The following is a 24,506-nucleotide window of genomic DNA, read 5'->3' as shown; positions in this document are numbered from 1 at the left end:
CCAGGAGTGGTGGACACAACAACCAGAGAGTAGATCGAGGCGGTCTTTTTGAAAACTCCCTTTCCTGTGCCGATGCAAAATGTCGCATAACAGCCAAGATTCAAAAATCCTTCTAGTGCACAGCGAGGGGCGGTGCAGCAAAAAGCGCCGAAACTTTTCATCTCCAAAAACAGGTCGAAGTTCCGGCGCTTATGATGAGCGAGCGACACGAAGGGTAAAAATGTTTGTTCATCTGGACGAGCCAAAAGCCAATGAAAACGTGGCTCGCCCATTTCATAAAGTCGTAGAGAAAGACATGGGTCAGAAAAATAAAGGGCATTGCCCGAAGGCATCCGTGAATGTGTACAGGCGAAGACTGCCAACGGTGGCGGTGCAAGGAATTAGCGAGCGCACGCAGGTGAACAAGGCCCGATTCATTCCGCCACCGGTATTAATATTATAGACGGGGTTGCCAGCCCAAAGGGGGGTGGGGTGGCAAGGCATGTACAGCCAAAAGGTGAACAGGACCTTCAGCTCGAGGCGAAAATACCGCGCGAACCGGAGGTTTTATTAAAAAACCTTAAGGCGTCGAAGATTGCTCGATGCAGATAGTACTCCCAAACATTGTCGTCAAACATAACGCCGATTCCAAAGTAGAATATGCAAGAATGGACTTCATCAAGCGACAGATGCAAGTGAAGCTTGAGGATTACCGTCCAGCCTCGATGTCGTGATTCGAGGTGAGAGTTTCGCTTTCCCACGTGTAATGATCGTCCACCGGGCTCAGAGAGCCCGAAGAAACGGACGAAGAAGATCCTACGGTCCACTCGTCGCTGTCCAAGTTGAAATCGCCATCCAAGCTAGCAAGATCATAACTGTGGTCGTGAGAAGAGTCACCGATCTCGACGTAGTCGTAGTCCCAGCGGAACATCTTGTCGGCCTGTACTCGGGGGAGGAACCGGGTCTTGGCAAAGTAAAAGGCAACTGTGGCGAGTAGGCCCCCGCAGACCAGATCAACCGCGTAGTGGTGAGAAAGATACATGGTAGCCCACCACATCCACAGTGTGTAGGTAACCCAGAGGGGCTTCAACCGCGGGAAGACGTGGCTCATGAATAGTGCTGCCAGGGTAGAGTCGGCAGCATGGAGCGAGGGGAATGCACCGAAAACAACAGGGGACTGCTTGAAGCCCGAAGTGTAGAGATCAATACCCAGTAACTTGTCAATGCGAGCAAGACCAGCTGGGTTTCCTTGCATAGAGTAATCGGCCGGTGCCAAACCATACAGATTTTCATACCAGGGTGGCGAACAAGGGAAAGCCAACTGGATGAAGACGGCGATCATGCTGATGTATCCGAGAGCCTGGGCGTACAGAGGGGTAGTTCCCGGAGGCCCGAAGAAGAAGAGGATCAGTGAAACGACGAATGGCGCTCCGTAATGGCAGAGTCCGTAAGGAATCCATGCCAGAATGTCAAGCACGACATTTTGGTGGGCGGATAGAATGTTGCTGATATTGGCACCGTACAAGATGTTTTCCATGGCGGGCAACACTCGAACCCAAATGGCAGGCCGCCAATCGCTGGGAACGAATCTAGAGAAACACACATTAGCGATGTTCATACCGTCGCACATCCTGATTACGCCACCAGGCCATGGCAGGCGCATCCGAAGGTGTCCTAACAGGAAGCTAAACTTACTGGCATCCATAGAAGAAGATAAGCCATCCGGCAACGGGAAGGAAAGGCAGGAAGAATTGCCGGGTGATTGGCATGAGGAGGGAGCACAAAAGTCCGGTGGCAATCGCCGTCTTTCCCAATGGACCAGGAGACTGGATTATTGTCAAGGAGAAAAAGCCGATGATGAGGAGCAACAAGTATTGGAAGTCATACAACGTCCATCGGTGTGCCTGTAAGGATCTGAGGGTGTCGGCAGGCGAGAAGGAGGTTTGCAACCTCGAAATGGATGAGGTGGGCGAAAGGCGGCTCCGGAGTTTGGACCGGAGCTTGCGACGCATGCGATGTGGCACCAGAAGCTGGAATGAACGCCATGGCACCTGGATCTGAAGCTTTCCGAGCTGATTCTGCGTACGATCTTTCCATGACGGATAGGAGGCACTCATATTCGCAGCGGCTCTCCTCTAGAAGAGTCCAGATCTTTTTTTGGAGAAGGGACGGTTGAGACTTCAAGGATTGCCGCGGGACGAGACGGAAGGGGGTCGCGCAACGGAAAAGAGGTTTATCGTTGGCCAGAAGCGAGGCTCATGAAAAGGTGACTTAGGCCGATAGGAAGGCGAAGGATAAGGCCGAGGGGCGTGAGTCCCAGGGAACTCAGGAGGTCACGTTGACAAGGGTCGGGATGCAAGGAGAAAAGGGCGCAACCGATGAAACCCAGAGTAAACAGAGCTCGAGAAAACCAAGGAGACCACTTGACGCCCTGAAACGGAGAGATTAAGAATTGAAGAAGAGAGATGGAGGAAGGGAAGGAAAAGACCTGGATTTCACCCGCGGGAACTTTGAAGTATTGGCGTATTCGTATTTACCGATATCTAAGTTTTAGCTGTAATCTTTTCCTGTAATGATTACATCCGTGTGTAGTGCTCCATTAATTGTTTGACCGATTTTAATGTATCTATGGCGTCACTAGTCGGTTTTAGTTTAGTAACACACTTTACCTTCTACCTTTTTCAGGTACGGAGTTCTTGATACAACTATTTCGAATTACCCATCTCATTTCTGTTGTAGTTTTGACCGGAGGCCTCGGCAGTGTACAGTATAATACCTGGCTGTCCGGTCTGAGGATTTGAGTCGGAAGCCACGGAAGCCACGGGGATCACATTTCTGGACATACCTCGGACTTTGTTTTGCCAATGGTCCGACATCCTTTACCTTTTATGCACATGATTCCGAGACTCCCGAGGACAACTCTGTCCACAATTTGTATAACTTATATATTTTAGATTGATGTACTCCATAGCATCACGCTATGCCGACCTCTATGACCTAAAAACTTTGACTACGGAGTAGCTGGAGCCATCTTGAATTAAATTAAAAATGTAGCACACATACATAATATGGTCCCACGGTTTCAAAATTACAACTGAGACGCAAATTTTTCGCAAATTTTCCTTATAAGATCCATCGCCGGAGTCTCTGATTGGCTGCTTCTCCTTTGCGCCCCCGTCTTTCAGTTCCGGTATTAAATTCCATCAGAGCTATCCAATTTCGCTTATGCACGGCTTGTCAACTGTCGTTCTGCTGATTCAAAACAACACTACGGAATACGGAGTCCGTAGATGCGAGCTCCTCATACCACACTCATCGGCGACGGCCCAACGTCTACTCCGTAGATGCTACACTCCGTGCTCCATACTATGCATTGGCATCAATGAGACTCAGCCTCGCTCGGCTGAGCCACACACAATCAACACTCGAGGTTCCAGTTTGACAAGCGGTCAGGAGAAAAACACGAGTCTGACACTATTAGGGCCATTTTACATGGGGCCGGCGCCTATGTGAGGATATGCAGCCTATCATGTAACAAGGCCCTACCCTCAGGGGATAACGGAAAACCCCTCCTTTAGGGGATACCAGCCTCCTGATTTGGACAACAACCAGTGTACAACATCTCTGCAGTGGAAAGAACTTGCTCAGTAAAAGGCGGCACAGCTGTGGAATATGCTTTCCACCCCTTGACATTGGTACACACGTGTTTCAGAATCCAAGTGTCGCGCAACCGCAGTCAATCACACCTTGACTTCATTTCTAATCCAACGTCAAAGCTCTCTAGGAATTATGCTGTCTTGGTAGTTCGTTACTCAGTAAATTGGAGGTTATCCGAAGCTTGTTACAATCTTGTTGACGATGTATTACGCTTTCCGTTGAACAGCACGCGTTCGTATTCGTATCCGGGGGGCGGCTGCCTAGAGTGGGTTCTCAGGCTTAGAAGTGATGTAAGGCTGATGTGTGGAGCTGCGCCACAGATACTAAGTCAAGCTGTAATGTTGTTACCTTGGAAGGTTCAAGTTTTGTTCGCCTTGCTACTAAGCCTCGTTGGGATTTGGGTGCAGGTTATGATATTCCTATGATGGTACTTCTAGATGAACACTCCGTGAGGTCAATACCTTCGATATCAAGATGTGAGGATGCCAACATTTCGATTAGCGTGAGCTTTTGGCATTGCCCGGGCTTACATTTCCCGCATATTCCAATAGTCTTTCAAGGCAGGTTTTCATTTGACATGCCCGGGCTCGTTTGAAACGCAATACCATGATCAACGTTTCGGGATCGACTTTCTGCATCGCCGATCCTACGAGGCTGTCATCCCCGCAACCCCAATGCGGTCAGTGGGGACCATGACTACATCGTACGGAGTGCCTTCTGGGGTTTACATCATTCCGCGAGACCAAAAAGAAGGTACAAATATTTAGATAGTCTACATTCTCCTAGTCGTGTGCTTTGCGAAGTATGGGCTCGCCACAGGCGCTGGCATTTGTAAACAAAAACGCTAATTATACCTCTAAGCGCCCTTCTCGTCATTCATTGGACATGCTGCAACCGCCAATGCCAAAATTAAAATCTTACTCCGTAGAGGTTTGTGCATCTTTCTCGGCGCTTGTCTTGATAGTCTGCTGTCTAGGGAAAGACTTTGCAGATATATTATTACTGCAATCTCTATATTCCTTTTCACTTCAGTTCAAGATCTCATAGACACTAACCACCCCGCATATAAGAGTAAGCACAGCAGACGAATGCTGCTTTCAAGAAAGTTTCTAAAATTCCACAGAGCTAATTCTCCGTGTTTAATGTTCAACATGTCGTCGACGGTGTCAATTTATGTCGCCATCAGCGTCGGCGAAGGCGTTCACAACCACTGGGGTGTTTTCATCGATGGACCCCGAGAAAAAGACAAAAACTTTCCTCCAGGTGGCGGGCTCGGATGGTCGATTTTGCTATGAGCTGGAAACAAGAGCGGTTCGACAATCAGAAAGACTGGTAGAGTTGCTTCCCCTCCATGATGTGAACGTCACCGAAATCAGTTCCATCAAGACTGTCGCTAGCAAAGTCACAATTCACAATGAGATTCGGGGTTGGAATTGCCAAGACTACGTGCTTGATCTTCTGGGGCACTAGAAAAAGAAGCGATAGTGAACGGCCAAGACACGGGTTACAATAAGCAGAAAGATTTGCTTCGCGGGAAGCAGGAAGGGCTGGCATAAGACGTTTTCCTTTCGTATGTGTGTGATGGTCATTTATCTATGCAATTTAATATCTAGTATTACCAAGATGTTTATTGAGGTCTTGTGCATCCCATTTTCAAACACTTAATCGTTTCAAGCTATCGCGCAAGGTGCCCAGGTGCCTTTGTCCAGAAGTCATAAAGATCTCATCAAACTGATTCGATAGTTACTGCCGCAGTATATAGTACGCCATGTTGCCCCTGATCCGTTAGCCGATTACCCCAAGGCTCTCGGGGGATTCTGTGGAGAAGGTGCCAAAGGGTGTTACGTTGATGACTGCACTTTGTCCACAGGCATCATCACAGCAAAAGAGCTCAGCAATCTGGCCATCTTGGCGCCTCGCCATGGCAATCACACATGTGGAGCTCATTCACTCTCTTCTGGTGTTGTTGACCATCGTTCTATGTAGGGATCGGTTTTCATTCTTCGTGACGTCGAGATGAACATTATCATGGCGAACCCAATTTTTTTTGGATTACTGACCACTAGATTGTTGATAGAAAAATTGACTGAGAGGAAAGCAGCCATAAAGTGAGCAAATCAAAGTCCTCATTCGATTTTAGTTCGGCAGTTTGCAAGTCTAGAAACTCCAACGCCATCCGATCTATCACTGTAAACCAAGGAAAGTAAAAAGCCGCTCAGCGCCGACGCCGTGAAACGATAAAGATCTTTGGGTGGCCAGTCAGTCATGCTTGTGGTCCTCGTGAGCCTCCGCCAGCATCTGGAAGCCCTTTACCAGCCCCATGGCAGAACCAGCGGCAATACCACCCACCAGTACCATCTGTACACCTCCAATGGCACCATTGCGGATATTTCGACGACCCCGCCAGCCAATGACAAAGCAGGTTTTTACATATCCGAAGATAAACAGCGCAATGACCATGGTAGCAATGGACCACCGCAGGGCGATGAAGGCTTCATGGGGTCCGACGAAAAAGTATGGTATGAGAGGAATGAATCCACCGATAAAGTATCCCAGGGCGATTGTAAAAGCACAAATGATCGCTCGTGAGCCAGAGGGTTCGGGCAAAGTGTGGTGGAAGTTCATGAGAAAGGATGGAAGCATAGGAGAGTCAGACAGATGATTTTTGAGTTGAGCGACCAGTTCAAATGGCAATTCGTAGGGCTCAAAAATGTCGGAGATGGTGTCAGACACAGAGGCGGGATCTGTCATAGTCTGCGTTTGAGTCTCTTTTAACGTGGCTTTGTATGATTCCCTACAAACATGTCAGCTGTCGAATCCCCAGAATATCGTCTAGCGTCTTCTCATCGGAGATCGGTCATATGCTTCTGGCAGACTTACTCCTCGCTTTTAGCACCCAGATACCCACCGAGTCCCATCGAGATAGCTCCTGCGATGAGTTCTGCGAGTCCACCGAACACAACGATTTTGGTATCGCCTAATGCAGATAGTCCAGCAGTTAGGGCGAAGGGCACAGTCATGCCGTCGGAGAGACCGATGATGGCATCGGACACGGTACGACCATCAATAAAGCGGGAAGACTTTCGTTCCGAGTCATCGTGACGGGTTGTGTTGTTCCCTACCTCGACATCCGATCGAAGTCGCGAATGAGGGTCCTTCTCGTCCTCCGAAGAAGAACTGCGATCGGAGATGGGCAAATAACTCGACATCAGGCTGGTTAGGGAGTTGATTGACATCAGGTGGGATCGGTGGAGTTGAGAACTGAAGTGAAACCTTGCAGGATATCCCTTGAATGGGACTTGGGAATGTTTAAGTGAAAACGAGGGATGCGAGATTAGCCAGTTAAAGCACGCGGTACAGTCATGAGGGTTTCCCACACTTATTAGCTTACATATTGATAAAGAAGCGATCAGCTCCCACTGCTGGCCACAGCCTATCGAGTGACCCAAGAAGACAACGTGCTTGGCGACAGGGCACGTGCAACGCTGATTTGAGGAGAATCGGCTTTGATGCGGGGACCCGGTGGGTCTCAGGGAGGGGACTCCCGTTGCTTAGCCTGAAGCCTGGGACCAAATCAGACAGCATTCTTTCTAATCCAGAGTCTTTTACCCACGCAGCACGTGTCAAGATAACCGGACTCGTACCCCGTATACAACATATGGAGCACGGAGTACCTATTGCCCTTAGGTTAGTCGCAATCTCGCTTACTCTCCAAACTTATTCATGTCGGTCTGGAAGGGCTTTTGTAACCGTCACCATGTGGGCTATATCACAACCGCTCTTCAAATCGCGTTTCAATGTACGGATAAACTAACAGGGGGTGAAACATCCTAGTCCGAATCTGATCATGAATTTTATTACTACGTGGATGTTGGATCCACGAGCACACTGATATCCAAAACTGTTTAGCATGACCTTCATCTCTAGGACCCTCTGCGGTCGGAGCCCATAGAAGATGATATAGAATGAAAGTCTTTCAATGAATTTGATCTTCACTACTCTTTCACTTCTCTTTGTTTCTATTTCTTCACAATGTGGTCCCTAACGGATGTTAGAGCCTTTAATACCGCCGCAATGACAAACAGATGTTATGTTTGTCTTGATGATCTTTTGGCCAAGTTACCCTTTCTACTCCGCCTGAATGGGATTATGTAATCCATGAAGAGTGGCGGCCTGATTTGGCTACAAACATACAACACACAGGTTACAACAAGCCATAGTAGCCATAGTTAATTGTCATATGACCATGTCGACCGGCCCCACTTCCCTTGCCCCACTTGCATCCTCTCTCTCCTCTCTTCTACACCCACCTCAAGCCTACAACTTCCTTTCCCTGTTGTCTCGGCATTGAGTATCTTTTCAACTTTTCAACCTACTTCAGCAAGTCTTCTTCTGTCCATTTTTTTTGAAGTTGTGCTATTTACAATGTCGGGCCTGCGAGGTTCAAAATGACGAAATCACCGAGGCCAAGCGAAGACCTGCTCAAGCTGAAATGCAAGGACCGAAACCCCAGAGGCCTAGATTGAAGGACTAGGGCAATTTGTCACAACGATCGTTATTTGTGTCTTATGTCTTTTTCGAGCTGCTCATGCTAGTTGTTTCCTATTATTACCCCCGGTGCTGCATCAACTGCTCTTTTATCTTCAGTCGCATGGCTAATGGAAACAAGATCCGATTTTGCTTGTTCTAATTTCCCTTGTAGAGGCCTTTGGCTTTTGTGTTTTTCTTTCTTCTTAGGGAAACGGCCCACCTTACACTTTGTGGGGGAGTCCGATGTTTTGATCATTATCATTCCTATGAAGTGTGCATTAATCTTGGAGATAGAATGGAGATAGAGGCAGAAAAGAATATGTCCAGTTTTGCCCTACGAATGACTTGTTTAACCGGTTTACTCAAGCGCCCCAATACATCTTGTGAGGCCATTGCTGCGGCCAACCTGGCGAGGGCACAGTAGGTCAATAGCGATGCAGTTGACTATTTGAGGGGAGATTTGAGGAGTAGACCACTTTTTGTCAGAGAATTCTAGGTTCGGGTGCGGCGGAGCTAATGCCAGCAGACTACAGCCTGTGTGGTTTGTGAAACCGATATGCTCTACAGAAGCTGGTCAGGGTCATTCCACTTCACTATCTATAAAGGGAGGTTCTCGCCTATCATCTGTCCCGGCCATAGAACCTTTCCCTGGAGAAAACACAACCCCACCGGATCTCTCTCGACATCTATCCAACTTCCTCCGAGTCCAGCAATACAGCTCGAACAGTCCAAAAGTTCGATACTGTCAATCGGAGCAGTAACTCCTTCCGACCCGACCGCTAGTTGGTGTCTGCTTGAATGACAGTCTCCCACTGGAGGTAAATGCTCCGCACTGACCCGCACTTGAGGGCAAAAAAAAAAACTTTTGTTTTAAACGCCGAAAACTGAGATCATCGGATTCGAGGATGTTCCAAATTTGTATAAATTGCCAGTTTCTGGAGATGGCTAGCATTCGATGATATATGTTGATCTGGGGTATGGATTCGCAGCGCCTATTTATTCAGCTTTGAATTGGGCGACCGGGGGTTCACTTTTACTTCTAGTCGGCACTCGCAAGTGGAAAATGCTATTATGACGCAACCATTGATCTGGTACTCCTTAAAGGTCGCCATACTCGAGACATTGAGTAGGCCCAGTAACAAAGGCTACTTCTGGTATTGCACGCCCTTCTTCTTGCTTATCGGATAAAGTTGCCCGTGGCCACACCATGTTGTGCGACAAGACTCGCAGAAAGACAGATAGGCGGCAGTGGTCCAAAAATGAACAGGGTCTCTATCGCTAATCGTTCAATCAACAGGGCCGGTCGGTTTCCTTCAAAAAGCAGTGCCAAGATATTTTTCTCTATTATCCACGATTAACTTCCCTCTCTATCGGTCGAAGAGCAGCTACAGTTCCTATCCTAGCTATTTTAGGGCGCTTTGTTTCAATTTTGCTTTACGCTATCTAGGGCAAACTCCTCGTCGGTAGCGATTTGTGCCTCGATAGAGGGGGAAAAAAAGTCCGACTCTACCACCCGAATAATCAAGCGTAGGTGCTGAAGTGGCCTATACAGAACATACCGGTTCCTCGAGGATGAGATTAACTTGGACCCTAGATTAGAATCGCTTTGTAGTGAAGCTTAGGGAGGAAACAATCCTTTCCTAGTCAAAAGGGATCAAGCGTTTTAGTCGAGCCTTTCCCAAAAGGAGTGAAGGCTCGTTTAAGGTATATTGTTAGAGCATAAAGCTTAGCAAATGACAAATTCTACCGTAGAGGAGTTTATCAATATACTATTAGGCAGCCCCTTTTCTCCAGTATCTTTCTCAATAGAAAGATATTCCATAGAAGTTCGACCACAGTTTCTATAACGATTTCTAAAAGGGTGGGTAGTTATTCAACTGCATTTCGTTCCATTGGGTAAGGTATAATAGAGGATTCCCAACAAAGCAAATGATCTATGTAGATATACCGGAGTACGACCTTCAAACATCGGCTGTCTTAGCAGAGGACATGGAAAAATGTTATCAGTTTGGCGATGAAGTTCAGACAGGGATGTCCGCCAATACTCTGGCTATCACATTTGAACTTATATCTATCCAAGATCAGGCAGTACAGGTCTTTGGAGAATTATATGATACACCCTCTATCATTATAGGAATTGATCATCTGTAGATCACGCAGGCATGCTTGATTCAATCATGTTTCTACTTGAACTAAGGCCGCTTACAGTTGGGTCACATTTCAATAAACTTATATCCTCCACTTACCCAATGTGGCACTGCCGATATAGAGTCAAAAGCAAACCTCTTTTGTGCTCCGTAGCTAATACAGAACCCTTCACTCCACCAACTCTTCCACATCGGCCCAGATATCTAATAGCTATCATCAACGCCCCTATATACGAGTGTTAGATTGGAATGGCAGACGTGGCTAATAGATCGGGCGTTTATAAGCAACCGGCCCTTCCATTTTTGGTAAAACAAAATTTCAGAGGCTGGTTAAATTCCATCGGTCTTGGTCCCAAGTCAGGACTCCCCGGCACCCTATAGAGATATCACCAAGGGTCCCAAGTGGCAAAGCATGCTGCTACGTCCTGACTCGTCTTTCTCCCCTTGCTTCAGTCGGACAGGAAAAATGTTTCCCCATCGACCGTACAACACCCCTTTTTGAAGTGAACATTAACCACCCACCGCCAGCGATGTCAGGCTAGTGAGTTTATTTCCGCTGCGTGCAATTGCATTGCACATGGTCCTAGATCCGAGTTTTTGAAAAATTTCTGTAGTCCATGATTCCTCATCAGCTACTCTCAAGCCTCGTCCCCTTATTAATGGCAGCATCACATACTCTGCCGCGAAAGAGTGTGAAAGAAATGTTCTTCATGAACTGGGCTACTGGGAGCAGGAGACAGATTATTTATCTTATTTAGACCAGAATCGGGACTCAATCAGATCGATCGTTGCTCAACACCTTGGTCTGAATTCGGCAGACAAATGTCACGTCGCGAATCCTGAGCAGTGGATGCGTGGGATATATTATTTGCATCCCAGTCGACACCGATAGTGAAGGCCTAACACCGGGAATCCAACTGATTTTACGATTTCCCTTGCCATCTCGGGTCGGGGAGGTCCCTTATCCTGGAAATGCCGACGAGAAGATGCCTTGTGAAGCAGGGACACATATGACTCCAGACGAATTGCCCAGATGTTGCTATTCCACATCTACATGGATTCGGACTTGCTAGTGGCCAAACTGTACGTATCCGTGTTATTATGACTGTGGAATTCATGTTTATCAATCTAGTTCACTTCTCTTGATAATCTGCCTATCCTCACACGGTCGATGGAAACAGTCGGCCGGTGGGTTTTGGCATGGCTAGGCTATGCAGTCCCTTCTCGATTTGTTCAAATTTATAATAAGGTGCCTGCCCCTTTGAGTGCAGGTTACATCTTAATTGAGTCCATTGGGCGATCCCGAAGCAAAATGCTTTCCGAATTGTGGGAGGAATGCCGTCACGATGCTCGGCTACGAATGAATCTGTTTCGTGGCCTTTCTCGTACTCCACTTTCTCTAACACGCACCCCATTGCCAAGGATCGGTTCTTTCATCTTGGATAACAAAGGGTACCAAAGATTAAATAATAGGCCGCTCACTCTCCAGGTTCACCAATTGGAAAATGAGCAGATACCGAGTGATATTCCACGGGTGGTTACTCACATCTCTGTTGATTCATATATCAATGATCTTCTCTCGCTCCATGAAAGCCGCCTATGTCATCAACCCAATGCAGTCAGTCATCTTGAGGATGGTTTCTATCAAACATCGGCATTGATGGTAATGAGGAGCATCTGGCCTTGTTACTTTCGCCGAGAATCTCTTCGCGGTCCATTCTTTCTGGCCCTCACTGATATCCATCAAAGGCAACATATTTGTTGACGACGAGTGGAACATCAGATATTTCATCGATCTAGAATGGGCTTGCTCTCGGCCCCTGGAGATGATTCACCCACCATGTTGGTTGACAAACCAAGCCATCGACTCCATCAGCCTGGATGAGTACGAAAGTGTTCATGCGGAATTCATGGAGGCATTGGCAGAAGAAGAATCGAAGTGTTCAATAACATCATCGCCGTTACTGTATCCTATTTTGCAACAAGGGTGGGAAAGGGGACCATTTTGGTGCTCTCTGGCGCTGAACAGTCCTACGGCGTTATTCAAGAGTTTCTATGATCATATCCAGCCGAGGTTTTCCAAGGCTCACAATGATGACTCGACGTTTTGGGTCATCACTATGCCGTGTTGGACATTCAACACGTTTAATTTTATTGAACAAAAAGTGGAAGATAAAAAGCAGTATGATCTATCTTTGCGTGAGGTATTCAAAAGCTGACTTTTCAGTAACCTGAGCCGGAAATTTTGGCTTCATTCTTTTCATTTTGCTTTTGCTGTTCAGGTTTGCCACCAATACCACACTGCCTTGCTCCTCCTTGTCTTTGAAATTCTGCACAGCGTTTCCCAGGCTCAGAATTGCATTTTTGTCTCAGTTTTGCTGAGCGGCTTCAGCGGACGAAGAGAGTTGATTGAGGGGTTTGGCGTTCATTCTCGTCGTGACTTTTGCATCTTCAATTTTGCCATCGTAGCCTGAATCCATGAAATGCAAACCTCAAGACAAGGCAGTACTAGCGGTTGCATCAACCGAACGGGGAACCCTGTCTCCGCCATGATAATACTCCATCCCAAAGGGGGCTCGAAACAGGTAGGCGAATCTTTAACCAAATAAGAGGTTGGCTTGTATTTCACACCCGATTGTATGTTATGTCACTTTCACCCAATCCTGCATAGACATAAACTACCCAACCAACGCACATTCAATTTAATTGAAGCTTTAGAGATACTCTATAAATGCAAGTAGAGACATAAATTGACGGCATGCGGGTAAAACAATCGACTGTCGCAGGACTTGTCATCAGAAGGTGTGTACTAATTAATACGCTAGCAGATCCACTGTGGAGGTGGGTAAAATCTTTCTAGGGTACACCGTCGTAGGCGGCCATGTCTAGCCCTAATAGAGTTCATTTTTTGGCGTCATTTCAATCGGTCCTCTCATATGCTAGCTATCAATCGCGAGCGAGGAGTGCTCCTTGCGAACCCTGATGCAGAACAACGTTAGTCCAGTCGAACCGGGAAAAGAATCCAAACGATAATGCAGGTCTGACATACTACTTGCGTTTCTCAGCATTCTTCTGCTCCGATGAAGACGAGCCCGCCATATCCCACAGCCGGCTCTTGTAAGCGGGGAAGGAAGTATGGTTCCACATGTTGACGAGAACACTGGGGGGGGGGGGAAGATCCGGTCAGTCCATGCGAACAAGCAAGGGCGGGGAACCGAAACCAGCAAGCCCAAACATACCTTTGGGTCTGGTCCTTGTAGGCCTCGTCTTCGATCTCCTTTACTTGCACTTTCATGCCCTCCCTGGTGAGAGCAATATTCTTGCGCTCTATCCTTTCGCGTGTGGTTTGGCCTACAGTTTTCACGACGCTGTAGACGATGAACCCGACCGCGGCAACGATGCCAACAAAGACGAGGAGCAGGATGAGGGGAAGGAGATTGCGGGTGCCCATGGTGGAATGTTTGGTATTCGGACACCGGGGTTATGAATTTGGGGAATCGACAGTCCGAAGATCAGTGCGGGTGGAATCAAGGGATTAAAAATGGGAGCAGATCAAAAGAAACAGTGGACTAGATGCCAATCATCGGTATCTTGTAATAGTTGCCTTGGGGTCTGTTCTAGGCCCGGTTGCTGCCTGGAGTGAATCAGGAGTTTTCTTGGAAGACTCGTTGTATCCTGCCGGGGGGGAGGGGGGAAAGGCTACATTTAAGAGCCTGAGACCCAGGGACTTGAGACCTTTTTGATTTTCAACTGTCCTTTCGAGTCGAGATTGGAGATTGATTCGAGGGGAAATGGCGCCCATCGTGGCTGTGTCGGTGGCTGCTATGTGACATAGTCACTTGCTAAGCCATTTGGATCAGCCTCAGCACTTTGGGAAGTGAATGTAAGCCCCCGACATCTGGAACTATAACCCGATTTGATCTACTTTGATCAGGTCGATAGTGTACGCTGGTATGGTTACCTTTTTAATTAGATCTTCAAATACCCCCAATATGAGAAGTGAAGCTCCCCACGATTACCTAAAACAAATGGGATCTTGATCTCATCTGCGTCATCATGATAGAATCCTAAACTTACGACTACAATGCAACCGTGAATCTCCCGAGGAAGCTCCTTTCTTTTGTAGGGAGGTTGGGGACATCTCTCTACATTTTCTAGTTCAAGACGCAGCAGCTCCGCCCAATTCGATACGATGTGTGACGTCCCTTTCTTTCCGATCTTCCCTATCTGCTTCCAATGCGGCACTGATCAGAACCCTTGTAACTGCAAGGTAATTGGCCCGACACTCGGTAAGTTCGGTTCTTCGGTGTGAAGTGCTGGAAGATGAGCCCATGCCTGACGAAATGAACAGGGTTTCTCACTACCATTGTAGCAGCGGTACGTAAATATAGTGCGATGGAAGACCCCTCTTGCAGGACTACAGGCTCATGACAAAACGATATTGTTAGGTCGTCTGTTACCCCCTATCGATCTTCTGTGGCTGCGGCTGCACTCAAACTGGAAAGGAGTATGTCCTGCCGTCCTGTACCTCCTTGATTCCCCGACTGACAAATAGTAGCATGCTGGGATACCCCGTCAAACTAAATCGGAAAGTCAGTGATGCCATTCCGATCTGAGATAAGGAGCGAGGTGCTTGAAATCACACATGTGCAAGCCTTTTCATTGTATCAAATCATTTTTCTCATCATCAGGTTTTGTTCCCCTTCGCCTAATGAAGCCAAGTACCCTTGTAGGAGGGGGGGTTTCTTGGGATTCGATGTCTGCCCTTGTACCTCTACGACTCTAGATCATTCGTTTAATTCGGTCACTTCGCAGAGGCGCAAGGCATAAATGCTCTAAAAACTCTTGGTGGCATTGCATTTGGTCATTAAAAAAAAAGCATCACTCGTCTATGTCACAGGAAAGAGAACCCAATATTCTAAAACAACACCCCATCTGGCCGCGAAACATGCTTATCTGGAAGATTTCCTGGGAGCAGGCAGATACCCCGCAGAGTATTCATCAGCTTCGTCATAGTCCTTCAATTGTAGTCTTTTCAGGAATCCCCCTTCCAACAAATCCACCACGCTGGACCGAGTCACAAGCTGGGATCCAAATCCGGGCTGCTCAAACCAAGGCGCAATGGGTCCCAAGAGAACATCAAATTCTTTGGTCACCTCGTAGACATAATAATTGTACGGGATGTTACTTTCGGGGGGTGCGAAAAGATTGGATGGAGGCAGAGACCGTTGGATATATGGAGCCCCAAGAGGTGCCAGGAATTTTCCAGTTTCAGGCCCGAATCGATCAAGCCTCTGACCCACGTTGAGTGTGAGGTTGCCTAGGATGGACTCATTCCCGGATGTTGTGACAAATCCGTCATTATCTGGATAGATCCAGTAACTCTTCGGGTCGGAAGCATTCAGGGTCCATTTCTCCAGGAACTCGATTGGGCAGAGCTCGCCGAAGCGAGCATAGGTCTCAAGTTCATTGGAGAGAGGGAAAAATATAGGAAGGTCCTTGGGACCCAGTCGTGGGTCACCACAAACAGCAGTAGAGTTCACTTGGGTCACTCCTTTACAGGGGTCTGGATAGCATCTTTGGGGGAACTTCGGTTCCTAGGAAGTGTCAGTATCGAAAGTTCACAAATTACATTGGGGGGTATCGTGGATGTTAGGGCTGACCTTGTCTGTGTTGTGACTTGCAGCCGCGAAGGGCGCAGCGTCTGCTAGCGCAACCGAAAGAAGCACACTTATCGTGGAGAGATGCATCGTGAATGAGAACTGTATATAAATCTGTGGGTGGACAGAACCTAGAGGACGGAGCCATTTATATACTGGAAGATGCCAAGGAGGATCTTTCTCACGATCTACGGCGCTATTCAAATCATGCACCCACACCATGCAAGCTGGTGGGTCCGCCCTGCTATTTCCAGAGGATCAGCTACGCGCAATCTTGAGCTCGCTTCATTCCAATTACTTTTTATCCTTGCTACTCGACCCAGGCACTCATTAGCCGATTTGCAGGCTAAAATCTCGGGAGATTCCAGCAGATCAGGCTCACAGAGTACAAGGTCTAATGGAATGGTCTCTCTAGAATGGTTTCTAATCCCTCTCCCTCGCGGACCTACTGCCCTAACTTGATCCTAGCGAATCGTTCTTTTCTTTCTTTTCCTTCTGTTGCTCTACCGAAATATTGACAAGTCCCGCGCAAGGATGGAAATTAGTGATGTGTGATGAAACGTATTCGTTGGCTGCTTGAGCTCCGAATGCTCTAGAAGCAGTTAACTCCAAACATTGCTTTTTGAAAACGAATCTCAATCGATTGGACCACTTTCTGTGTATCCATATACAAGACTAGGAGAAACATGCATCTGAAGAAGTCAGCTGTGTTGGCTGGGCTCGTCTCGGCCACAGAAATGCAAACGTGCATGCCTCATTAGAAACAACCCTACCCCGTACTTCGCATCTCCGCATGGACTTTGATCTTCCCGGGTACTAAAAATACTTGTTGCTCGCGTTACAGATTTTTAGTCAATTTAGTCAATTTGGTTCAAGTCCCGGGATGTCTTTGTCAGCTACCATCTCGGGGCTGATTTCACTTGTCTCTTAGCCTTGAACCGAGTCAAGAACTACACGAAGCCACTTAAAGCCACATTAAGCTATCGAAATTTTGTGACCTACCCTGAAGGTGCATGATACATAGACAGGTGATAGGTCAGGCATGAACATGAATCTGTTTGAGGTTCAAGACCCACCCGATCTCCTTCATACAAGCTGAAAACCTGAGATCGAGTGCTCCGTGGGAATTTCGGCACTGACGAGAGAGAGTGGATCCAGCCGGACCAATGGCCAATCTCTGGGGAAGACATTCGGCTTTCGCTTATAAGCGGGTCAACGCTAACACAATGTGATCACTCATGCCCCAACTTGATACGTCGATTGACCCATTTCATTTCTCTCGGGAATCATGGTCCTTTTTTTCCGTCCCGGAATTGTAACCTGTACGTTGTCCAAAGTACTTTCTTCAGAGAGGATGAGACCCGCTATCAGGTCGCTTGATCTCCACTGTCGTACATACATGGGCTGCGTAATGTTGAGATCGGGAAGATCATCTACAAATCGCACAGGTGAGTCCTTAAAATCATAGAGGAAATGTGATAAAGTACAACTGAGTATCTCCACGACGGAGTAGGAGAGGGAGATCCTTCTAGCTTGAAGGGGATCCCTGGCCTTGTTTAAGCGAAGGTAGAAAACATTGGTGACTATGCGATGACGATACATTGGGGTTCTGACTGCACGGCAGTTTTCATTGGGATCATCCCATGATCATGTAGCTTGTCGATTTTGATGAAATTGATACGTGGTGTTTTAGATCATTATCGATGACTACATGTAGTGAAATGAAGTTTGAGACCTACCCAAGGCCTTTCCACTTCACCACAATCATCGACATCGGGCCTCGTCCCTTGATTGGGTTTGCCGGAGCCCAGTCTTTGCAGGTACCAATCTCCGCAAAGTTGTTCTTCTCCAGGACCCTCCGGCTCCCTTGATTCCCAACAAAGTAGCTGCTTTTGAGAAGCTGAAGGTTCATCCGAGGGATAGCCCAGTCTCGAAGAGCAGTTCGAACGGCAAGACTCATCACTCCTCGGCCGTGTTGAGCGGGAGAGAGATAATCTGTCAATTTTGTCAGCGGTTGAGCTCGAGTCTCACTGGGGTGTCCATACATCCTATACTCCAGACGATATCCTGGTGCCCCGCAGGCAGATCATCATTGTGTTTCTGTGCCAGCGCAAGCGCTGAGCCATCGGATTGCAACTCATGGAACGCATATCGCGTGAGTGTCAATTCTCCAATAAAGACATCTTGAAGTGGCACGCCGGTCGCAGGATCTCTTTCTGTTACTTCGCGGATGCCAAGGAAAGGGAATCTATCAAACAACTCGAGTTCCTTTGGGCCATTGGAACCGTCCCCCTGCTGAATTTCCCGTGTTTCAAATTCTTTTTGCAACGTAGACACGACTTCCGCCTGCTCTGCTAATTTCTGTTTGACCCAGTCGGCACCGTGCTCGGGCAGAAACGGGTAGGGGGGCCCTTGCAGCCAGTCGTACACCCGTGAATCATTGAGAAATTCGCCCATTGCAGCAGACACCTCCTCGATCTGGTGGTTACGGTGTGGGGTCATGATGATGTTGGTACATGGTGCTGGGAGTTGAAGATAGGGCTCTTTGGTGAGCGGGTTATAGTGGACGACCATTTGGACAATCAGCAAGACCACTATGCAAGAGTCTCAGGTGAAATGTCTGTACTGATTGCAAGTGTTCACTTTATATAGACTTGCAATCTAGCTGACTTCTTCATCTCTTGGTGAGTCACTCGGTAAAATGAAGGCTAACCAATTGTGGGCAAGACTACAGTAGGCCCGATGATTTCCGGAGACAGTTTGGTTCACGCGGCCTCTTGCTGGTTGCTGTCACTCCGTACAAAAGAAATCTTGTCTGAACCCACCCGATGTGACTCAGAACGGCATGCAAAGCCTGACTAAAAAAATTATTGTCGTCCCCGCATTCTGCAGATGTGATAGTGATCGACAACAGCCTATCGAAAGTGGCCATCGGGAATGCAAAGACCAGCAGATTTTGTGTAGGAATACTCTAGGTTCAGGTTACAAAGTAAATAACCCGACATCATGCTGCGTCTTTTGGCGAACATTTCTTTGTTGCAGTTCGTTGTCGTCCAGTATCGAGTGTTCTTACGGTGTTTGAACCTCTGCCTCTCAGATTACTGTTTGGGGGTGTAGAATATCAGAATCGTAGCTTCAAGCTATAAGGTGCCCATCGATCTGTCGCTATGCTCTCTACGTGTGCACTGGGCTGGGGCGCCGGAACTTGTGCAGATAAGGGTGCGATGAAGCATTGCTAGCGTAGCTAGAACCTTGGGCAAATGAGGTATATAGTAAATAGATGCATTTGGATGTGGGTAGTGCTAATTAGACAGTCCGCCGAAAAAGGCCAAGAAAATGAGAGCGCTTCATGATGTTCTATTATACACAGACCCCGCCAGGTGCCACCGCCATCTTGGAATAGAATTGTACTGCTGCTTGGGTATATGAATGTTAATTTACTGGCACCCGACTGGTCAATTGCTCCAGACGCCCTGCCAAGGCTCGATGCTTCCGCATGACCTCCTCCCATTCGTAGGCCATCTCGTCGCTATCTTCCTCCCCACCAAGCTCGGTCAAGATCATGCCAAAGTCACCGCCAAGGCGACCAAGACTTGCGGCACAGTACAGAAGCTGAGTGAGAAGACTTTCCCTTGAACTCCGATCTCGGACGTTGGGAAGATAGGAGCGCATTGTATCCGTGAGTAGTTGCACGAGGTGCATGGGGAAAGTAGCCAAAGCCGGGGGGAGACGTTGCAAGGGGTCATCTGAGGGTGCTGGCTTTGACTTGGCCTTGGAGTGGGCATCTGCACCTCGTAAATCCGAGATCGCAAACTCGGATTCGGATTGCTCGGAGTTAAAAATATTCTTGTAGAGCGAGACAATGGCAAAGCTCTGCTCACGGAAGATCTCAATGTATCTTTTCAAGTAGCGGTCAGTCTGCTGACCGCCAGACCACGAGGTCATGTCTGATTTGTTCTTGCCGCCAAGTCTCCGTTGGGTTTCTTGGTCCGCGAGCTCGCGGAGGGGATCCAGAGCTTCAAGCGTTGATACCAAATGCGCTAGTCTGCAGACCAGGAAGATGGCCCCAAGAGCGCCTTCTCCCGTCCCAACTGCCCCGTCACTCTGTATCATATCTAGATCCGGGGCCACTCGCCGCAGCCAACCCACAGTTCGGATTCCAGCTGCTAGCCGCAGGTTCTGGATTCGGAGCCCCGTGATCAGGTTACTTGTCATCTCCTTCATTGCATCCTCCGCCTGTGATGCAACATCTCGAATTAATGGTGATTCGGGGTATAATGTTTGTAGTCGCTTGATATGTGCATGCAGGTCGAGTGCAGAGGAGTAGGTTGTAGAGGAGACACCGGTACCGGAGTTGACTGAGGCCGCGGAGACGGCTTTGGACAGCAGACTTGGTAGTTCCAGTATATCTGACAACCGATCAACATTGCGAGAAAGCTGCATTGCTTTCTTCCGTCGTTCTAGGGCGGCATTGTCTTTGACTTTACTGTATTTGGTGGAGAACCCAACGGCCGCCTCGTCGAGCTTGGGGATAGTATCGCGTAGCTGTTGCGCCTCGCGGGTCAACTGTGGGACAGATGTACATAGTGTGGACAAATTATCAGCAGAGGTGACAAACGCCCGGTGCGAACGGTTCGATAGGGCTTGAAGAGACAGAAGAGTTGAGTGGGAGGATTGGGCGAGCGATGGGGGTTCTGTGGTCTGGAGGGCTTCAAGTGACAAGGTTGAGAGGCGAGTGAGATATTTGTCGGTAGTTACATCATGCGACTGAGTAGGATCTAGATGTGGAGCGAGTAGCTCCAGCAAGTCGGCCATGGCGGGTTGATGCTATTCGGAAGTTGCGTAAAAGAGGCGCGCTGAATGGATCACCCGCCCATTGGCCCGTGCGGGTCAGTTGTATCTCCGACTGGAATGAACTTTTTCTTTTCTTTTTTGGACTCTTCTCTCTTCCAAACTGTTTTTCGCTTTGGATAGACGGATATCTCGGTGATCAGTGGCTTCTCCCTTTCTTTTCATCTCGCCGTCCTTCTTGCTGCAGACAAGACACTTCTACTAGCCCCTCCCCCGCATTCGCAATCACATTCCCCATGATTCTTCCACCATGGGGAAGCCACGGGTAAGTCTCCATTTAGGAGTGATTGAGATGTGTTTTGTCTTTAACTGGCCTTTTTACTACTTATAGATGATTATTCTAGTGCGCCATGCACAGTCGGAAGGCAACAAAAACCGCGACATTCATCAGACCATTCCAGACCACCGTGTGAAACTCACTGCTGAAGGATATCGACAAGCCCAAGATGCAGGCCGACGACTACGTGACCTCCTCCAACCCGACGACAAACTCCACTTTTTTACCTCCCCTTATCGGCGGACAAGAGAGACTACCGAGGGAATTATTGAATCCCTAACAGCTGATACACCCGCCCCTTCGCCTTTCCAAAGACACACAATCAAAGTTTATGAAGAACCACGACTACGAGAACAGGATTTCGGTAACTTCCAGCCATGTTCCACAGAGATGGAGCGCATGTGGATGGAGCGGGCAGACTATGGTCATTTCTTCTACCGAATTCCCAATGGCGAATCTGCAGCGGATGCATATGATCGAGTGAGTGGATTCAACGAGTCCCTCTGGCGCCAGTTTGGCGAGGATGATTTTGCAAACGTCTGTGTGCTTGTGACACACGGTCTCATGGCACGAGTATTTCTCATGAAGTGGTATCACTGGAGCGTGGAATACTTTGAGGACCTTCGTAACATCAACCATTGCGAGTTCTTGATCCTGACCCACAACCCAGAAAACGGCAAATACATACTACAGAACAAACTTCGCACCTGGTCAGATCTGCGAAAAGATCGAGAGCGTGAAACTGCATCTAAAGGGCAGGTTCCTGCGCCCATTTCGCCTGCTGGTCATGTCGGCCAAACAGGCCACATCCCAATTCGGCGCAAGTGGGGCGGCTGCCCCGACGGCTGTACTCATGGCATGACTGCAGAGGGAAAAGAATCGTTGCGAGCGAATCTACTGAATTCTATGCGTCACGAGCATAGCTACGCTCAACCAAAGCATGCCGATGATCAGGTTGGCAGTTTTGGCTCTAAACTTCATAAGTCAATATCCATCGACGAGGTGGTGTCTTCCTCGGAAGATGGTTCGGCCCAGAATGCTACCAGCCGCAAGACTAGCGCTCGTCATGCCTCCAACCCGCAGCATGCACTTCGCGACGATAACAACGGAAGCACCACCAAGCAATACGATTCCAGCCCAGAAGATCGGTCAACCGTAAATCCATCGCACACAAAACGACCGAACTTCCACGGGCTGAATCGCAATAGCGAAGACCATCCCCCCAACCTATCAACAGCTACGTCTTCGTCGTCAGCGCACCTAAAGTACGCCCTCCTCCATCTTGGCGGCCGTGACGGTGGAGGCTCCATGAGCGGAGCAAACAGCCTCGCCCCATCTGACGACGAGGGCGAATACCACGCCCCCCACCGGCATGTGGCACCAACCTCCCCCAGCCTCACCCCTGGAAATTTGTCTCATGCGAACCAGCAACACTTCGAGTTTCCGTCCAGCGAGCAAACTCAACAGTCGGCTCCCTCTCAGGAGCTCGAGGATGACGGCGATGACGAGATGAGTGGCAATCGAACTGAGAAATTGAAGAAAGCTCGTCTGCATCATTCCCATCAGCATCACCACTATCATGCCCATCATGTTTCGTATTCTACCGACCAATCCGAGCACCGCATGGCCAATATTCTGGGCGACGGAGACGAGTCATCCAGCCACTCGGAATCACAGGCGCGAGGACAAGAACTTTCGTCAACAGATTCCCCATCTCATCTCCACATTGAAGAATTATCCTTAGAGGAGCAACAAAGGCAAGATCAGAGTGTTCAAGGGAGCGTCTACTAATACTGTCTCGGTCGCTTTCATTGATGCTTGACTGCTTCATACGTCTGCATAATATTCCATCTCCTTTGCTGGTTCTTGTTTTTTTTTTAATCTGCATTTACTCTTACGACCCGCGACGACTTCCTGGATGAATTGTGATTACCCACTAGTACAACTGCTTTTTTACCTACTATTTATATTCCAGCCTGACGGCCCTTTTGGGTGTTTGGGCCCGAATCAAATTCTATCACAAAGATATTTACGAGGTCTAACTTGGGGTTCATTGGATATCCAATAGGAAACTGCCACGTAACGCTAGGTGTCGCTAACTAGCAAGAAATAAGGAGTGAAGGCTCACTACTTTCAAAGAAAAGACATTACTCAGACGACAGATGCCTAGGAGATATGGTACGAGGCCTAGGACAACACACCAAAAGTTTGCAGTCTCGACAAAGACAAGAGTTTGTCGTTAATTGAACAAGACACCTTCAAAGAACCGAGTATCAACAGCCATAGCCATAGCCACAGCCACGGATGCCAGTAGCCAGACAAACACATAATCAATGAAGACGAGAAATGTGACGTCCCTGGCCCACTGGCAGCACCAAATAGTAGATAGCCGACCGAGGGAAGCAAGCCAAAAAAAAAAGAAGACAGTTTCAGGTAGACTACAAAAATGTCGGTCGCGCAGACTGACTAAACTCAAAGATCAGACGCAGGATGCTTTGAGAGTACCGATTTTCCCCGACACAGGCGAAAATATCGCCGGGAGAAGAGATCTCAAGACCGAACGTTTGCCATCTGTGCCACAAGAGAGGAGAGAGAGAAGTGGGAGTGATAGAATGCGTAATGCAACTTAGAAAAGGTTCCAAAGAATCCTCGAATTGTTGATCTCATTGATTGGAGAAGAAAAGCTCATCAGAGAAAGATAAAGACAAATCGAAGAGATCGGGGGAAAAAAGTGGATGAACAGTTGAAGATTTGAGATGAGAAGTGAACGAAAATAATTAACGTCGGGCACTGCACGTAGCGTGGCGAATGGGAATAATGTACCGAGATGAAATGGAAGTAAAAAGAAGAAAGAGAGCACTCTATGGGTAATCACCGCGAGACACAATGCCAAGCATAAAACAAAAGGACCAAGGATGTGAGCCGAAGTCGTGGGTAATAAAACAATGAAGTCAGATTTTGGGAATTCGTGATAGTCGTGACTGTAGCCCGGCAACCTTTGGAAAGACGCAAGACCCAACAATGAGATCGAAAGTCTCGATGAAATCAAGGCGATGTGAACATAACAGCTCGAGTCGATATTTTGCATCGTGGGCTTGCCGGGAGCATGCCAAAAATGTCCGCTGTGGGAGCGTTTTTTCCTCTATTTTTTTCCATTTTTGAGTTTTTTTTTCGCTTTGCCAAACGAGAACCAGCGGACGCAGAACAGAGATACTTTTTGAAACACGGCGGGACAATTGCTCAGAAGCAGATGAAAGCTCAGAGAGGCAAAAAGATCGAAAGGCGCAAGATTGAAAACATTTCAAAGCAGCAGAAGAAGAAGAAGCGGCATCGAGATAAATCCCATGCGAGTCACCCAAAACAAACATTGGAAAAAAAAGTCTAGAATAGCAGCAAGAAGAAGTT

General features: G+C 48.0%; 9 protein-coding genes across 9 annotated transcripts; 3 read left to right on the top strand and 6 right to left on the bottom strand.

Annotated features, from left to right (window-relative positions):
* Positions 1-688: 688 nt before the first annotated feature.
* Positions 689-2,076, bottom strand: Pdw03_3804 (Aureobasidin resistance protein Aur1; the record flags this gene model as incomplete). The annotated part of the gene is made up of 3 exons (XM_014676320.2): positions 689-1,568; positions 1,675-1,805; positions 1,867-2,076. The coding sequence occupies 3 exons, from the start codon at positions 2,074-2,076 to the stop codon at positions 689-691; spliced, it is 1,221 nt and encodes a 406-aa protein (XP_014531806.2).
* Positions 2,077-4,242: 2,166 nt separating this feature from the next.
* On the top strand, positions 4,243-4,779 carry Pdw03_3803 (uncharacterized protein; the record flags this gene model as incomplete). Its single annotated transcript, XM_066100602.1, has 4 exons — positions 4,243-4,315; positions 4,498-4,566; positions 4,669-4,707; positions 4,760-4,779. 4 exons carry the CDS (start codon positions 4,243-4,245, stop codon positions 4,777-4,779), a joined length of 201 nt encoding a protein of 66 aa, XP_065956002.1.
* Positions 4,780-5,895: 1,116 nt separating this feature from the next.
* Pdw03_3802 (Vacuolar iron transporter Ccc1, putative) lies at positions 5,896-6,872 on the bottom strand (the record flags this gene model as incomplete). The annotated part of the gene is made up of 2 exons (XM_014676322.1): positions 5,896-6,430; positions 6,517-6,872. 2 exons carry the CDS (start codon positions 6,870-6,872, stop codon positions 5,896-5,898), a joined length of 891 nt encoding a protein of 296 aa, XP_014531808.1.
* A 6,373-nt stretch (positions 6,873-13,245) lies between these two features.
* Positions 13,246-13,764, bottom strand: Pdw03_3801 (MFS transporter, putative; the record flags this gene model as incomplete). The annotated part of the gene is made up of 4 exons (XM_066100601.1): positions 13,246-13,292; positions 13,363-13,385; positions 13,459-13,473; positions 13,553-13,764. The coding sequence occupies 4 exons, from the start codon at positions 13,762-13,764 to the stop codon at positions 13,246-13,248; spliced, it is 297 nt and encodes a 98-aa protein (XP_065956001.1).
* A 741-nt stretch (positions 13,765-14,505) lies between these two features.
* Pdw03_3800 (COP9 signalosome complex subunit 1) lies at positions 14,506-14,929 on the top strand (the record flags this gene model as incomplete). Its single annotated transcript, XM_066100600.1, has 4 exons — positions 14,506-14,602; positions 14,665-14,690; positions 14,762-14,820; positions 14,872-14,929. The coding sequence occupies 4 exons, from the start codon at positions 14,506-14,508 to the stop codon at positions 14,927-14,929; spliced, it is 240 nt and encodes a 79-aa protein (XP_065956000.1).
* Positions 14,930-15,265: 336 nt separating this feature from the next.
* Positions 15,266-16,063, bottom strand: Pdw03_3799 (hemagglutination repeat-containing protein; the record flags this gene model as incomplete). Its single annotated transcript, XM_014676325.1, has 2 exons — positions 15,266-15,910; positions 15,977-16,063. The coding sequence occupies 2 exons, from the start codon at positions 16,061-16,063 to the stop codon at positions 15,266-15,268; spliced, it is 732 nt and encodes a 243-aa protein (XP_014531811.1).
* Positions 16,064-17,708: 1,645 nt separating this feature from the next.
* On the bottom strand, positions 17,709-18,475 carry Pdw03_3798 (Acetyltransferase, GNAT family; the record flags this gene model as incomplete). The annotated part of the gene is made up of 2 exons (XM_014676326.2): positions 17,709-17,968; positions 18,019-18,475. The coding sequence occupies 2 exons, from the start codon at positions 18,473-18,475 to the stop codon at positions 17,709-17,711; spliced, it is 717 nt and encodes a 238-aa protein (XP_014531812.2).
* Positions 18,476-19,405: 930 nt separating this feature from the next.
* Pdw03_3797 (Dor1-like family protein) lies at positions 19,406-20,788 on the bottom strand (the record flags this gene model as incomplete). Its single annotated transcript, XM_014676327.1, has 1 exon — positions 19,406-20,788. One exon carries the CDS (start codon positions 20,786-20,788, stop codon positions 19,406-19,408), a length of 1,383 nt encoding a protein of 460 aa, XP_014531813.1.
* A 286-nt stretch (positions 20,789-21,074) lies between these two features.
* Positions 21,075-22,892, top strand: Pdw03_3796 (Histidine phosphatase superfamily, clade-1; the record flags this gene model as incomplete). Its single annotated transcript, XM_014676328.2, has 2 exons — positions 21,075-21,089; positions 21,156-22,892. The coding sequence occupies 2 exons, from the start codon at positions 21,075-21,077 to the stop codon at positions 22,890-22,892; spliced, it is 1,752 nt and encodes a 583-aa protein (XP_014531814.2).
* Positions 22,893-24,506: the final 1,614 nt, after the last annotated feature.

The sequence above is a fragment of the Penicillium digitatum genome, chromosome 1 (assembly GCF_016767815.1).
Source record: "Penicillium digitatum chromosome 1, complete sequence".
In the NCBI taxonomy this organism is placed as follows: domain Eukaryota; kingdom Fungi; phylum Ascomycota; class Eurotiomycetes; order Eurotiales; family Aspergillaceae; genus Penicillium; species Penicillium digitatum.
This window is presented reverse-complemented; position numbering and strand designations above follow the sequence as displayed.